Below are 17,105 nucleotides of genomic sequence, written 5' to 3'. Positions count from 1 at the left end.
TTAGGATTTTTTGTTTACTACTCATTGTCTCTCTATAAATAGAGACGTATGTAATATTGATGGATTAGGATCCCCTCAAATTCTTTGTCCGAATTTGATACCATTCGGGCAGGTTGTTGTGAGTAAGCATTTATGAGATTCACCTGACTGGATAAGCAGTTGGGCAGCCCAATTTTTATTTGGTCAGGTGGATCTTATAAATGCTCACTCACAACTACCTGTCCGAATTCTATCAAATTCGGGCAAAAAATTTGATGGGATCTTAATTCAATATTGATATACACTACTTCAATACAATGTAGTCCATTAGATGTTTCCGTTCTCTCTTTCGTATATTTCTCTAATATAATTAACAGCAATAAAATAAATAAATAAAATGAGCCCAACCTATTATGGACCTAAAAAAACCATAAAATAAAAAATGACCATGTTAATCCACTCATAAAAGGAACAAATACAACAATTTGTTTATGAAACGGTTTGTAGAGTGTCCCCGCCACCCTGTGGCTGCAGGCCCTGCAATGCGAGGTTGCGCAAAGCTCATATCTTCGACGCACCCAACTCTTCATTTTGCACATCCAACCGTTGAATCCTTCATCTGGAACAACCTTATTCGAGCCCATGCCCAAGCCGGGTCTCGGGCTGACGCCCTAACGCATACACCAATCTCCATCTTTCTCCGGATGCGCTTCCATGGAGTCGAACCAGACTTCCATACCTTCCCTTTCCTTCTCCAATCTTTCGATTCCCCACCTCACCTCCAATCAGGAAAACAAACCCACGCGCAAATTCTCCTCTTTGGGCGCGCTAACGACCAGTTTGTTCAAACGTCCCTCATCAACATGTACTCGTCTTGTGGCAATTTGATGCTTGCGCGTCAAGCATTCGATGAGATTGCCCAACCCGATTTACCGTCTTGGAACTCGATCATTAATGCGAATGTTAAAGCCGGTTTGGTTGATATTGCAAGGAAGCTGTTTGACGAGATGCCTGAAAGGAATGTTATATCTTGGAGTTGTATGATAAATGGGTATGGGAGGTCTGGTGAGTATAAAGAAGCTCTTGCTTTGTTTCGTGAGATGCAAAAGGTGGAAGTGAATGGAGTTAAGCCTAATGAGTTCACCGTGTCCAGTGTGCTTTTGGCTTGTGGACGGTTAGGTGCACTTGAGCATGGGAAATGGGTTCATACTTATATTGGGAAATGTGGAATGGAAGTTGATGTTGTGTTAGGAACTTCATTGGTAGACATGTATGCGAAATGTGGGAGTATTGAGAGGGCAAAGTGGGTATTTGATAATATGGGTCCTAATAAGGATATGATGGCTTGCAGTGCTATGATCTCGGGATTGGCCATGCATGGACATGCCGAAGAATGCCTTGAATTATTTGCAAAGATGACAAATTATGGGGTGAGACCTAATGCTGTAACATTTTTGGGCGTCCTTTGTGCTTGTGTACATGGAGGTTTGGTGAGTGAAGGGCAGGAGTATTTTAGGAGGATGAGTGAGGAGTTTGGTATTACTCCTTTGATCCAACACTATGGTTGCATGGTAGACCTTTATGGAAGAGCTGGTCTCATTGAGGAGGCATGCGTTTTGGTCAAGTCTATGCCTATGGAGCCTGATGTGCTGGTATGGGGTGCTCTGCTTAGCGGATCTAGGATGCATGGGGACATTGAAACGTGTGAGATTGCACTTAAAAAACTAATTGAGTTGGATCCCACAAACAGTGGTGCCTATGTGCTTCTGTCCAATGTGTACGCAAAAAGGGGTAGGTGGGCGGATGTGAGGCATGTGAGAGATCTTATGGAGGCAAGGGGGATCAAGAAAGTTCCTGGTTGTAGTTTGGTAGAGTTGGGAGGTGTCCTTCATGAGTTTTTGGTGGGTGATGATTCTCATCCAGAAACCAGAGAGATATATAAGATGCTTGATGAGATTATGAAGAGGTTGAAGATGGAGGGTTATGTGGGGAACACGAATGAGGTATTGCTTGATTTGGACGAGGAAGGAAGGGAGTTGGCAATATCCCTTCATAGTGAAAAATTGGCCATTGCCTTTTGCTTTTTAAAGACCAGTCCAGGTACTGCAATCCGAATTGTTAAGAACCTAAGGATTTGTAGTGATTGTCATGTTGCAATAAAGATGATATCTAGGGTGTTTGACAGGGAGATTGTTGTTAGAGATTGCAATCGATTTCACCATTTTAAAGGTGGATTATGCTCTTGTAAAGACTACTGGTAGGCTGATAGGAAAATTCTAGCCCAAGTTATATTGGAATTAATCCTCCTTTAATAGGCCACATGTTTTTTCGGTCCTATACAGTATACAACATGGAAGGGGGGAAATCCAAGCTGAGATCTAGAGCAAGCGAACCTCAAAGGATTTCTAGAACACTTCCTTTCTAGAACACTTCCTTGGCCTTATGAACTTGGAGATGATTCGGCCAATTGCTGGATGGTTGAAATTCTGCATTTGAGAAGAAGGTTAATTATTAGCTTACGAGCAAAGAAATCCATCATTAGGCTTGAACAGAACTGCTTGAGGTGACTTATATTCATCAGCTATGTGTTTATGTGAGCATCAAAACGCCACTGAAGAAATGATGCCTGTATATTTACTACAGTCATTATGCAATGATTGCATTTCTTCTTCATCTTCTTCCTACTATTTTCCCACCTATAAACAATGTACATTTGCTAACATTATTGTTGTTTTCTTGACTTCTGTAAGACACTTTGCTTAAATTGGTACTTTGACTGTTTGTTGGCAATAATGGTATGCGAAATATGCTAGTAAGTTATACCTTCTCTCTTAATTACTTTGTGTTGAAATATTAAAAATAGTGATCTCAAAACATTATTTTAGAAATTGCGATTTTTTAAAACACAATTTAGCATTTGGTAAAATTGTGATTTAGCCTTTAAAATTGTGCGTCTTTAAAAACACTACAATTTTTTTTTTTTTTTCAAACACACTCTATACAATATATTTTTTGCGATTTTATTATTTTGAGATAACTTCACAAAATGATATCAAATTATACGCCGTTTTGAGATAAAGGTACTGAACTAGTAAACGTCTCAAACTAGAATATCTAAGTTTCCAAATGTCTCACTTAAGGGTACTTCATTAGGATTTGCTATTAAATCCTGCAAAAATTTTCAAAATACCATTGTGTTTATTTTTTTAAAGATTCAGGCAATGGTATTTTTACAAATTCTGTTAAATTCTGACTAACACATAGTTCCTAGCATTTTTTTCTTTTCCTTTTCGTAAAAAAATTAGGGGTATTTTGGGTACTCCGTTAAGATTTAAAAGCAAATCCTAACGAAGTACCCTTAAGTGAGACATTGAAAACTTGAATATTTCAGTTTGAGACATTTGCTAGTTCAGTACCCTTATCTCAAAACGCCGTATAATTCGATACCATTTTATAAAGTTATCTCTATTATTTTTTTGTTCTACTCTTTCTAGTGCTTACATGAACTAAAGTTTACAAATCCAAGTCATTTTAGTGCTTTTTTTCTAATTAAATAGGAAAAAAAAAGAAAAAAAAAAGAAGGTTTCAAGTGAGGGTTCTTACCGTCTAAATCCGTATGGAAGAAAGAATGGGATAGTCAATCTAGAGCTTACGTGAAGGTGGGGTTGTTTAAAGTGGACTTCCTCTAGAATTAAGTCCACTTGGACATGGACTTACCAAATTCTAGCATAATACAAATCTGGAACCTAGAATTATTTATCTATTTATTATTATTATATTTTTATTTATTTATTCTTTTAGGACAAAACTCCTGAAAATAATTCCCAAAGCTCCAAAATTTTATTTCTCTTTTAATCTAGTTCGAATTGTCCACTTCTCAGATCAAACTAAGAACGTAAAATTAGACAAAATATTTTTTTTTTCAAGTATATTTAATCTAATTTAAAACTAATATATTTATACCAACATATTCTTAGCTAGTCATCCAAATAAATTTTTTGGGTGTTACAATTGGTGAGTATTGTTTACTCACCAAATTAACTTTTTCAATTGATGGGGCAGCGGTGGCATTGCCGTCTTTCCTGTTTTAATTTCCTTTTTGTCTATTATTTGCTCTATGATTTTTTTTTTTTCTCCTCTAATATGTGTATGTGTGTATGTATGTTGAAATTGTTGGATACCATTGCTTATCAGTATTTGCTTGTTAAAATAATAGTTTCTTTTCCTTCTTAGATAGTGGATAAATGGCAGAAGAAAAGTTAAGAAAGAAAGGAAGATATATCATTCCTCTTGTACGTAGAAAGGCACAATTTCATTTTTATCAAACATTTAGCAGACACAACAAAGTCATGTCCTTATTCCTATGATACCATTTCATCAAACATTTAGCAGACACAACGAAAAAACATGCACTTCTATACTCTGTAACTCTGGTCGGCTGAACTTACCCTAATCCAACCGCCTGCAAGACATACTCATAAACTTTCTTCTGGTCAGGAAGAGACTTAGCGACACTCTCCTTCTGCATGCATCTCTTAGCCCATGCAATAATCTTGGGGCACTCCACCTCCATGCTCAATTTGCCAAAAGCCTCAAACACAGAGAACCAGCTGTAAAAAGTAATGAAAGCAATGTCGACAAACCCAAATGTCTCACCCCCAAAGTAAGGCTTGTCGCCAAGCTCTCCCTCCAATGTCTTATGTATTTCCAAAAAATCCTTCTTTGCTGCTTCCAGCTCTTCTCCTTTTGTGGCCATTAACTTCTTTCCAGCACCATGTACCTGCATGTCAAATAAATAGTAGAATCATCATGCTAAATGAATATTTCCTATGAAATATTAAATTATAATAAATAATTTAATTAATTATTCAAATGTCATATTTTTATACAATTTCTTAAGTAATTTCACAGTAGAATTATTAAAATTCTATTATTTATTTTTGATAAATAGCTTAGATCTTATTATCGCACATACAAATAAATTATGGAAATTCTAATAATTAAAATTAAGGGCTCATTTGGGTGTGAATTTTTTTGTATTGTATTTTATTATTCTTTACTATATTTAAAATTGTAAATATCAAAAAAAAAATTATTTTTTGAAAATTATGTTAGGATGGTTTAAAGAACCTGAGACAAAATTAAAAAAAGTTTAATAAAACTTGAGTAAAATGTAAATTTAAAAAATCTATCCAAACATGTTTTCTAAAAATAATAATAAAAAAAAATCTCAAAACCAACGCATAATACTAAATACACCCATGAAAACCTATAAATTAAACAATAAACTAATTGATTTGAACTCCTATTAATTAAAGAAAAAGAAAAAAGAAATTGCAGAGACGCACGCATGCACTACCTTCTGATCAACAAAATCAGCCCAGAACCTGGCGTGAGCTCTCTGGTAAGGATCAGAGGGAAGCAACGGAGACTTGTGGTTCCAGACCTCGTCTATGTACTGAACGATGATGAGGGACTCACAGACCGGTTTCCCGTTGTGGATGAGAACCGGGACTTTCTTGTGAACCGGGTTCATCTTGAGAAGCAGATCGCTCTTGTTCCTCAAGTGGACTTCCTTAGACTCGTACTTGATCCCCTTCTCAGCGAGCGCGATCCTGACCCTCATCCCAAACATGCTGGACCAGACATCCAGCAGAACCACCTCGTCCGCCATTGCCAAACACCTGAAAAGGATTGAAGCAAAGAAAAGTGGGATGGAGCAGCAAAAAAGACGATGGATAGTCCTCGGAATTGTAGCTCGATCAGTATGCGAAAACGGGTTGTGCTTGGGCTTTTTATTATTATTATTATTATTATTATTATTTTGTATATATAAAAGAGGACAAAGTCTGAAAGTAAACGCCGTTTGTTGATTGCGTTTGAACTTCTGGTTTTAAAATATTGTTTACTACAACAACTACAATTTTCAGCAGTTGTGAATTAGGGATTTTCTTCCATGTAATGACAAGAAAAGAAAGGATGTTTTATTCCAAAATCATATTATTTTTCATCGAGACACGTTGAGAGTAAGATACATATATATATATATATATATATATATATATATATATATATATATATATATGAGATCCACATATATAGGACTCACATGCATGGATTTCACACCCTATGTGTCTTGATGTAGAATTAATGTAGGATAATGTGATGTAGAGAAATTATTTTCTTAAAAAAAGATAATGCAAGGTTAAAAAAACGAACAATAAAACAAAATAAAAGGCCAACCCTTGCATCTAGCTAGAGCAGAAACAGTTCGGAAAAGAAGACAAAATATTGAAATGAGCTTGTTTGGCAAAGACATGTACATAACATAACAGAATAGAGCAGTGGTTTGTTAGTTTTAAAATGAGTAAAAAGTGATGATGTGATATAAAATAAAAAGAATTTGTATAAAAAAGTAAAAAAGTTTTATATTGTAGTGAATTTTTTTATTTAAATAGTAATAAAAAATTATTGATGTGATATAAAAAGTGAAAAAAGTAAAAATATTTTGATGTTGATTAGTAGTGAAAAATATAAAAAAATAAAAAAAGTACGAGTAAATAGTAACAGCATTATGCTGTTCTGTATTGTTGCTCGACAAACAAGCCCGATACTGAAACCAAAGAACATGCAAAGTACGGAATGGAAAGATTCGACAAATATAGTTTTCATGGAAGTTTTTGCAACGAGTCTTGAAAGTTTGTCGTTTTTCTGCGGTCATTTTTTAAAAATTGTCTTTTATTTAATGATCACATTTTTCATATTTTCCAACAAAAAGTGAAATGTATTGAATTTTGGTAATTCATTAAGTAACGAGAAAAATAAATAAAGAGGTTTGATTGTTGCACTACAAGTCCACAACATAGGCACAACAACTCAAAAAAAAAATTAGGGTCATTTTTGTCTTTTTGTTGGTCTTAGAAAGATATTCACACAATTGGTAGTTTGAAGAGTACATTGACAATTGAGTGATAGTTTGAGGGGGATATATGTACTTTTCCCTAATTTATACATTCTCTCTTAATTACGTTGTGTTGAAATATTAAAAATAGTGATCTCAAAACATTATTTTAAAAAATACAATTTTTTAAAACGCAATTTAGCATTTGATAAAATCGTGATTTAGCCTTTAAAATTGCGTGTTTTTTAAAATGCTACAATTTTTTATTTTTTTTTCAAACGCACTCTATGCAATATAGTTTTTGTGATTTTGTTTAAAAAATACATGTTTAACGTGCAAAATTGCAGGGCAAACACTCTAATCATTGAAAAGGGAGCATCAATGAATAATGTACTAATAGAATACACACTAATCATATTTTATTTTACTATTTTTTTGTTCTACTGTTTCTCGTGCCTACGTGAACTACATGATCGAACTAGAGTTTACAAATCCAAGTCATTCTAGTGCTTCTTTTTTTTCCTAATTAAATGGGAAAAAAAGGTTACAAATGAGGGTTTTTACCGCTTTGAATTCGTATAAAAGAAAGAATGGAGTAGTTATTTGGCAAGGATTCTCTCCATTTCAAATGGAGATGATTCTATTCATTTAGTGTAACAATGAGTGTATAGTTGTCTTTTCACATTCCATGAAAATGTAAAAAAAAATTTCTAAAGTTCTAAAATTTTCATAGAATGTCAAAAGACAACTATACCCTCACTTTTATCCAAATTCTTCTAGTGCTTAAGTAAAGGTGGGGTTGTTTAAAGTGGACTTCCTCTAGAATCAAGTCCACTTAGACATGGACTTACCAAATTCTAGCATAATACAAATCTGGAATCTAGAATTATTTATCTATTTATTATTATTTTTTTATTTTTTTAGGACAAAACTCTTGAAAATAATTCTCAAAGCTCCAAAATTTCATTTCTCTTTGAGCCTAGTTCGAATTGTCCATTTCTCAGATCAAACTAAGAACATAAAATTAGACAAAATATATTTATTTTTTTTCAAGTATATTTAATCTAATTTAAAACTAATATTTATACCAACAAATTCTTAGCTAGTCATCCAAATAAATTTCTTGGGTGTCAAGTTGGTGAGTATTGTTCACTCACCAAATTTTTTTTCACCATATTAACTTTTTGGGGTAATTACATTTTCCCCTCATGAACTACCAAAAAATGCGCGATGTCCCCATGAACTACCAACTCAACCAAAATAGAGCATTCAACTACCAAAAACAACAATTTTTCTCCCTTCCGTCAGTTAGAGGGGTTAAAAGAAACAGTCAACGGGTCATGTGCCATTTTACATGGGGGCATGTTGGAAGATGGTGGTAGTTCATGGGGAGGAAAGAGGAAGATGGTGGTAGTTCATGGGGGGAAAAGATGAAGAAAATGAGGGTAAAACGACATGTGACGGTCACGTGACCCGTTGACCGTTTATTTAACCCATTTGACTGACGGAAGGGGGGAAAATAGTTGTCTTTGGTAGTTGAATGCTCTATTTTGGTCGAGTTGGTAGTTTGTGGGGGCTTTGCGCAAAAGTTGGTAGTTCATGGGGGGAAAAGGTAATTACCCCCAATTGATAGGATAGTGGTGGCATTGCGGTCTTTCCTATTTTAATTTCCTTTTTGTCTATTATTTGCTCTATGATTTTTTTTTTTTTTTTTTTCCCTCTGATATGTGTAGGTGTGTATGTATGTTGAAATTATTGGATACCATTGCTTATCAGTATTTGCTTGTTAAAATAATAGTTTTTTTTCCTTCTTTGACAATGGATAAAGGGCAGAAGAAAAGTAAGAAAGAAAAGAAGATATATCATTCCTCTTGTAAGTAGAAAGTGTTAACAGTATCGAGAGACCTATGCAAGCACTCCTCAGCAATGACACCAGCAGCTACACAACAATGACAGTTGCTAAACCTCTGCCAGCACTCCTCAGCAATGACACCAGCAGAATGATGACACCAGCAGCTTTGAAATGTCAGCAACAAGGAATCTTACATGCCAACAATGACACCACTGCATGCAATGACAACAGAAACTAGGAGTTGCCTTATTCCCTCTTTGGTCCTTACTTAGTTTTCCTCACTTGTAAAGTGTTCTTGATACTTTCCTTGTACATTGTATTACATTGTTTTGTTTTGTGACCTTTGTACAAAAGCTGCAATCCCTTGCCTTTATAAATACAAACGAAACTCCTATGTTTTTGGCACGCTTCCAAAACAAAGAATTCCAAAACTTCAGAATTTCCAAATCCTTCTTACTCCCAACCTTTCTAACTTGGTATCAGAGCCCTTGGCTCATCCCCTCTTTCGATCCTAGTCTCTTTGAAAAATCATCCCTTTGAAATGGCCGCAGATAACTCCACCTCTGCAACTTTTGTTTTTCCAAACATCACATCTTTGGTGTCTTTGAAACTGGATGGTCCAAACTTCATAAGCTGGACCACACAATTCCTTCCAGCTCTACGACCCCATGAGCTCTTGGGTATTGTTGATGGCATTGAACCTTGTCCTGCAGAATTTATCCTTGATGATGAAGGCAAACCGACATCAGCTCATAATCCATAATTTCTGGTTTGGCAAAAGAAAGACCAGTTTATACTTGCTTGGATTAATGCTACTCTCACTGAGAGAATCCTTTCTACAGTCTATGGAATGAACACAGCCCCCCAGGTTTGGTCTTACCTCTCCAACAGATTTGCTCCAAACTCCCGCACTCAAATTTCTCATCTCAAGAGGCAACTTCAAACTCTTGATCAAGGATCTCAACATTGCTCAGACTACCTCCTTACTGCTAAAAGCTTGGCTGATCAACTTGCTGCAGTAGGAAAAGGCGTAGATGATGAAGACCTCATATCCTGTGTTATTGGAGGCCTTAACCCCTCCTACCACCCTTTCATTACAACACTCAGCTTTATTACCCGAGACAGCCCAATTTCATTTGATGCTTTTCAAATGAAATTATTGAACTATGAATAGCTTCTAAATGCATCCCAAAAAACTGTCCAACCTGAAGGTGGACAGCTTGCCTTCTTTACACAAAAGAAACTACAGCAACTCTCTAGAAAACCCAAGTTTCAGCAAGGTTACAGGCAGCCTCCTTGACCATTTCAGCAATACTCATCCTTTTAGCATCAAGTTCCACCTCAAAGACCAGGGTTTCCACCTCAGAGACCAAGTTTTCCCACCAACATGCAATCGGGTAAAACTACAAACCCTTTCTCTTCTTTTGAGTCTTCTAATCGTCCTCCTTGTCAAATTTGTGAGAAAAATAGCCATCAAGCCTTGGATTGCTATCATCGGATGGACTTTGCCTATCAAGGTCGCCACCCACCTTCTCAACTTGCAGCAATGGCAGCAACTACACACAGTGCAACCGAACTAGAGTAGCCTTGGTATCTTGAGAACGGTGCTAATCACCACATCACCCTGGAACCTGAGAATCTCACCCTGCAACAACCATATCAAGGAACTGAAACTGTGACAGTAGGCAATGGAGGTGGTCTACAAATAGCCAACACTGGTTCTTCACTACTCTCCACTTCCAATAATCTTTTTTGTCTTAAGAACATTTTACATTGTCCACATGCCTCATCCAATTTACTGTCAATACAAAAATTTTGTAAAGACAATCATTGGTCTACAAGTGCATCTGTATGAGAAGAAATACCATGCTCTTTTCTTCTTGCCTCTTCATTGAACATGCTGTCTTTTACCATACCCATAGTCATCACACCGTTGTTAGCTGAATTGCTGAGTGACACTACCAAGGTTTCCCAACTGTCTGGCAAAGAACTCAACATAAGTAATGCTTGCACCTCATCATCTAGCACAAGTTTCATGGTAGACAACTCATTCAATAATCCTTGAAAATTACTCAAATGCTCCGTAACACTTTGCCCATCTTTGTACTTCAAATTCACAAGCCTTCTTATCATAAAGGCTTTGTTCTGAGCAGTCTTTTGCTCATAAAGACTCTCTAATTTCAACCAAAGTAAGTAAGCATCAACTTCTTTGGCTACATGATGGAAGACACTTTGATCAACCCATTGCCTAATATGTCCGACGGCTTTCCTATTTAATTTCTTCCATTCATCATTGGTTTTGGCATCCGGTTTATTCCCATTCAACTCAATAAGCTCAAACAATTCTTTACAGTACAAAATATCTTCCACCCTAGTCTTCCAAATTGAATAATTGGAAGCTGTAAGTTTAACCATGCTATTAGATGACTCCTCCATTTAATTTACACAGCAATTTCACAACCAAAGCTCTGATACCACTTTGTTGGTGTGAATGTCAATAACAAAATCACAGCGGAAAATATCTATCCCTCTTTGTGCAAATTAAATAGTCAATCTAGCTAGCACCAAAATATCAACTCACCCAAGAACAATGCAGAAAAATAAATCCAGCAACCACCACAAGAAAGACACCAAAATTTTTACGTGGAAAACCCTCCGGTGTGAAGGGAAAAACCACGGGACCTAATCCAGTTAAACTTCCACTATCAACAATAATGGGCTTACAGATTGTCTTCTCTAGAACAATATCTAGAGGTTATCACCACATCAAGAATACACACATTCTTGGATTAAAACATAAATTCATTACTATAAAAGTGGATTCCAACAACAAAAAAGAAAGGTCTCACCAAGTGGGGATGAACAATCGAGCAACTGGAGAGGAAGTCCAACGATCGACACCAGTCAATGCGTAGCTCTCGTCGTCAGGAACAACATACTAAAATTTCATCAAGATCGGACCATAGATGACCTTCCAATCTCTGACAGAAATAACTATGTTAGAAGCTCTATTTTTCTCCTCTCCCTCACTGTTTTCTCGAGAGCCTTTTTCAAAAAACTCACTTCCCCCTCTCTGTAACTCAAGCTGAAAAATCAGCTTGACTCCCTTTTCTTTCTATTTTTTTTTTTTTTTCTCTTCCTGGTCGCAAGTCAAGAGAGTCACGCACTGTGCGTGACTTCTCTTTTGCTGCAGAGCAGAGGGTTGCTGCCTTCTGTTTTTCAGCACACCTGGGTTGGTCCCCACATAGGAAGGACCACCCAACAGTATTCTATTATTCTTTACTATATTTAAAATTGCAAATATCGAAAAAATTTATTTTTTGAAAATTATGTACGTTAAGATAGTTTAAAGAACCTGAGACAAAATTGAAAAAAGTTTGATAAAACTTGAGTAAAATGTAAATTTAAAAAATCTATCCAAACATGTTTTCCAAAAATAATAAAATATAATAAATAAAAAATCTCAAAACCAATACACAATACGCCCATGAAAACCTATAAATTAAACAATAAACTAATTGATTTGAACTCCTATTAATTAAGGAAAAGAAAAAAGAAATTGCAGAGACGCACGCATGCACTACCTTCTGATCAACAAAATCAGCCCAGAACCTGGCCGGCGTGAGCTCTGTGGTAAGGATCAGAGGGCAGCAACGGAGAGCTGTCGTTCCAGACCTCGTCTAGTCGTCTATGTACTGAACGATGATCGATGAGGGAGTCACAGACCGGTTTCCCGTTGTGGATGAGAACCGGGACTTTCTTGTAAACCGGGTTCATCTTGAGAAGCAGATCGCTCTTGTTCCTCAAGTCGTCTTCCTTAGACTCGTGCTTGATCCCCTTCCCAACGAGCGCGATCCTGACCCTCATCCCAAAAATGCTGGGCCACAAATCCAGCAGAACCACCTCGTCCGCCATTGTCAAACCACCTGAAAAGGATTGAAGCAAATTGGGGAGCAAAGAAAAGTGGGATGGAGCAGCAAAAAAGACGTGGGATAGTCCTCGGAATTTTAGCTCCCTCAGTATTCGAAAACGGGTTGTGCTGGGCTTTTACATATAATGCATGAAAGGTTTACACTCTAATCATTGAAAAGGGAGCATCAATGAATATGTAATGTACTATAGAATACACAATAATCATATTTTTATTTTATTATTGTTTTGTTCTACTCTTTCTAGTGCTTACGTGAACTAGTGCTAGTTTACAAATCCAAGTCATTCTAATGCTTTTTTTTTTTTTTTTTTGTTTCTTTCTTTTCTTCTTCTTTTTTTTTTTTTTTTTTTTTTTCTAATTAAATGCTAAAAAAAAAAAGGTTATAAACGAAGGTTTTTACCACTCTAAATCCGTATAAAAGAAAGAATGGGGTAGTCTTTCGACAAGGATGAAATGGAGAGGACTCTTTTCATTTCGTGTAACAATGAGGGCATAGTTATCTTTTCACATTCTATGAAAATGTGAAAATAATTTTCAAAGTTCCAAAATTTTTATGGAATGTGAAAAAACAACTATACCTTCACTTTTATCTAAATTCTTCTAGTGCTTACGTGAAGGTGGGGTACGTTGCTTAAAGTGGACTTCCTCCGTAATCAAGTCCACCTAGACATGGACTTACCAAATTCTAGCATAATACAAATCTGGAACCTACTATTATTTATTTATTTATTATTATTATATTTTTATTTATTTATTCTTTTAAAACAAAACTCTTGAAAATAATTTCCAAAGCTCCAAAATTTCATTTTTCTTTAAGCCTAGTTCGAATTGTTCACTTTTTAGATCAAACTAAGAACATAAGATTAGACAAAATATATATTTTTTTTCAAATATATTTAATCCAATCTAAAACTAATATTTATACCAAAATATTCTTAGTCATCCAAATAAATTTCTTGGATGTTACAGTTGGTAAGTACTGTTCACTCACCAATTTTTTTTTTTACTAAATTGGTGAAGCTGTTAGAAACTCATTTTAAATCATTTCAACAAATTGGCTCACCAAAATAACTTTTTCAATTGATGGGACAGTGGTGGCATTGCGGTATTTCTTGTTTTAATTTCCTTTTTTCTATTATTTGCTCTACAATTTTTTTGTTTCTCTAATATGTGTGTATGTATGCTGAAATTGTTGGATACCATTGCTTGTCAGTATTTGCTTGTTAAAATAATAGTTTCTTTTCTTCTTATGCTCCGTTTGTTTCGACGTAAAATGATTTCGACGAAATTATTTTCAGGAAAAATGATTTTCTCAAAAATATTTTTCGGTGTTTGGTTCGCACGAAAAAATTACAAAATGCAAAAATAAGAGTTTGGTAATTGTCGCCGGAATCCAGCAACGTCCGGTCGTCGTTGCCGGATTCCGGGGAGAAAGTTTGACCGGATCCGGCCAAAATGGCCGGATTCAGGCCGGAATCTTCCTGATCCGGCCGGATCAATGACCTGATCCGTCGAGATCCGGCCGGATCCTGGCCGTTTTGGCCAGATCCGGCTGGATCAATAGCCGGATCCGTCCAGATCCGGCCGGATTCCGGCCGTTTTGGCCAAATCCGGCTGGATCAATAGCCGAATCCGTCCAGATCCGGCCGGATCCCGGCCGTTTTGGCCAGATCTAGCCGGAATCCGGCAATATTCCAGCCGAAATGTGCTTTGCCAGTGCCGAATTTCGGCGCCGGCAGAATTCCGGCACAGGCAGAATTCCGGTGGCCTGATTCCAGCGCCGGCAGGTTTCTGGCGACCAGATGTTGTCGGACTCCGGCGCCGACTGGATCCCGACGACCGACAATTGCTAAATTCTGACGATCGAATATCAAACATGCGTGTAAGGACGAAGAGCTTAATTTCGGAAAACGATTTACGGTTCTAAAAATCGTAAATCGTTTTTCGAAAATTAAAGAAGCTTTTTCGGTCAAACCGAAAATGATTTTCGTTGACCATTATTTTCGCCCCAACCAAACACCGAAAAATACCGAAATCATTTTCCAGAAATCAATTTACACCGAAACAAACGGAGCATTAGACAATGGATAAATGACAGAAGAAAAGTTAAGAAAGAAAAAAAGATATATCATTCCTCTCGTATGTAGAAAGACAATTTCAATTTCATCAAACATTTAGCAGACACAACATAATCATGTCCTTATTCCTATGGTACCATTTCATAAAACATTTAGTGGACACAACGAAAAAAACATGCACTTCTATTTCTGGCCGGCTGAGCTTACCCTAATCCAAGCAACTGCACGACAAACTCACAAACTTTCTTCTGGTCAGGAAGAGACTTGGCGACACTCTCCCTCTGCATGCATCTCTTAGCCCATGCAACAATCTTGGGGCACTCCACCTCCATGCTCAATCTACCAAAAGTCTCATACACATAGAACCGGCTGTAGAAAGTGACGAGAGCAATGTCGACAAACCCAAATGTCTCACCCCCAAAGTAAGGCTTATCCCCAAGCTCTCCCTCCAATGTCTTGAATATTTCCAAGAAATCATTCTTTGCTGCCTCCAGCTCTTCTCCTTTTGTGGCCAATACCTTCCTTCCAACACCCTGTATCTGCATGTCAAAATACGTGGTAGAATCATCATGCCAAATGAATCTTTCCTATGAAATAGTAAATTCTAATAAATAATCTAATTAATTATTCAAATATCATATTTCTTTTTACAATTTCTGAAGTAATTTCACAGTAAAATTATTAAAATTTTAATAATTATTTTTGATAAATAGCTTAGATCTTATTATCGCACGTACAAATAAATTCTTGAAATTTTAATAATTAAAATTAAGGACTTGTTTGAGTGTTAATTTTTTCGTATTGTATTATATTATTCTTTATTATATTCAAAATTTTGAATACCAATAAAAAATTTTCACCCTCCCAAAAAAAAAAAATCAAACTTTTTCTACTTTATTTATATTAACCACTTTTTACTACTATGCAACAAAAAAAAATTATTTATCCACTAATTAATGGTTACCAAACAGTGCCGGAGAAGTTTTATCACTCTACATTAAACAATAAACAAATAAACTAAATGATTTGAACTCCTATTAATTTGGGATTAGTTTCGTTGGTTTAAAAACAATTATAGAAAATTAGAAGAAAAAAAGAAATTGCAGAGACGCACTACCTTCTGATCAATAAAATCAGCCCAGAACCTGGCGTGAGCTCTCTGGTAAGGATCAGAGGGAAGCAACGGAGACTTGTCGTTCCAGACCTCGTCTATGTACTGAACGATGATGAGGGACTCACAGACCGGTTTCCCGTTGTGGATGAGAACCGGGACCTTCTTGTGAACCGGGTTCATCTTGAGAAGCAGGTCGCTCTTGTACCTCAGGCCCTGCTCCTTGTACTCGTACTTGATCCCCTTCTCAGCGAGGGCGATCCTGACCCTCATCCCAAACACGCTGGCCCAGTAATCCAGAAGAACCACTTCGTCGGCCATTGTCAAGCACCTGAAAAAGATTGAACCAAATTGGGGAGCAAAGAAAATTGGGAGGTGGGACAGTCGTCGGAATTCTAGCTTGCTCAGTTTGAGAAAACGGGTTGTGCTGGGCTTTTACTTATAATGCATGAATGGTTTGCAATGAAGGCGGCTTCTAACTTCTAATTTTTTATGTATTTATTATTATTATTATTATTATTTTTTTGGTAGATATAAAAGAGGACAAAGTCTGAAAGTAAAAGCCGTTTGTCGATTGCGTTTGAACTTCTGGTTTTAAAATTTGTTTACTACAACAACTACAATTTTCAGTAGTTGAGAATTAGAAATTTTCTTCTCTTCCATGTAATGACAAGAAAAGATGATGCAGGGTTCAAAAAAACGAAAATAAAATAAAATAAAAAGGCCATCCCATGCATCTACCTAGAGCAGAAACAGTTCTGAAAAGAAGACAAAATAATGATCATACTGAAACCAAAGAAGATGCAAATTAAAGAACGAAATGGAAAGATCCAACAAATAATTTTTACAGCATTCTCAACAGCTTTTTTATAGCCATTTTCCTTTTTTATATATAGAAAAAATGTCAAAAAAAATCACAAAAAACTACCCACAACAGAGACATTATCGGTTTCATAAGTATTAGAAATACTACAGTTCTTTCCAATGTGTAGGAAACCAAAAGAGCTTCCCTATCCATTATTTTAATACGTTCAAAACATTTTTCTTTCCTCTCTCATCTTTTTGCCTTTTATTAAAGATTGTATTGAAATTTTGTAAAAAATGTAAAGGTAGGTAACATTTTTCATATTTTCCAACAAAATGTGAAATGTAGTGAATTTTGGTAATTCATTAAGTTCACGATAAAAATAAATAAATAAAGTTAATAAACTAATTAATCATTGACGAAAGATGTTCCGAAAGAGTAATCCCAA

At 36.0% G+C, this 17,105-nt stretch overlaps 4 protein-coding genes across 4 annotated transcripts; 1 reads left to right on the top strand and 3 right to left on the bottom strand.

Moving 5' to 3' along the window:
• Positions 1-485: 485 nt before the first annotated feature.
• Positions 486-2,786, top strand: LOC133867947 (pentatricopeptide repeat-containing protein At3g62890). Its single transcript, XM_062304729.1, has one exon. The coding sequence runs from the start codon at positions 522-524 to the stop codon at positions 2,238-2,240; it is 1,719 nt and encodes a 572-aa protein (XP_062160713.1). The 5' UTR covers positions 486-521; the 3' UTR covers positions 2,241-2,786.
• A 1,452-nt stretch (positions 2,787-4,238) lies between these two features.
• Positions 4,239-5,775, bottom strand: LOC133867950 (probable glutathione S-transferase parC). The gene is made up of 2 exons (XM_062304731.1): positions 5,339-5,775; positions 4,239-4,759 (listed from the first exon to the last, which is right to left on the bottom strand). The coding sequence occupies exons 1-2, from the start codon at positions 5,651-5,653 to the stop codon at positions 4,424-4,426; spliced, it is 651 nt and encodes a 216-aa protein (XP_062160715.1). The 5' UTR covers positions 5,654-5,775; the 3' UTR covers positions 4,239-4,423.
• A 6,449-nt stretch (positions 5,776-12,224) lies between these two features.
• Positions 12,225-12,890, bottom strand: LOC133867825 (glutathione S-transferase U24-like). Its single transcript, XM_062304588.1, has one exon. It carries the CDS (start codon positions 12,645-12,647, stop codon positions 12,333-12,335), a length of 315 nt encoding a protein of 104 aa, XP_062160572.1. The 5' UTR covers positions 12,648-12,890; the 3' UTR covers positions 12,225-12,332.
• A 1,879-nt stretch (positions 12,891-14,769) lies between these two features.
• On the bottom strand, positions 14,770-16,291 carry LOC133868623 (probable glutathione S-transferase parC). The gene is made up of 2 exons (XM_062305556.1): positions 15,859-16,291; positions 14,770-15,280 (listed from the first exon to the last, which is right to left on the bottom strand). The coding sequence occupies exons 1-2, from the start codon at positions 16,171-16,173 to the stop codon at positions 14,945-14,947; spliced, it is 651 nt and encodes a 216-aa protein (XP_062161540.1). The 5' UTR covers positions 16,174-16,291; the 3' UTR covers positions 14,770-14,944.
• Between the last annotated feature and the right edge of the window lie 814 nt (positions 16,292-17,105).

The sequence above is a fragment of the Alnus glutinosa genome, chromosome 5 (genome assembly GCF_958979055.1).
Source record: "Alnus glutinosa chromosome 5, dhAlnGlut1.1, whole genome shotgun sequence".
In the NCBI taxonomy this organism is placed as follows: Eukaryota; Viridiplantae; Streptophyta; class Magnoliopsida; order Fagales; family Betulaceae; genus Alnus; species Alnus glutinosa.
Note: the sequence above shows the minus strand (reverse complement) of the source record. Positions and strands in the feature narration are given on the sequence as shown.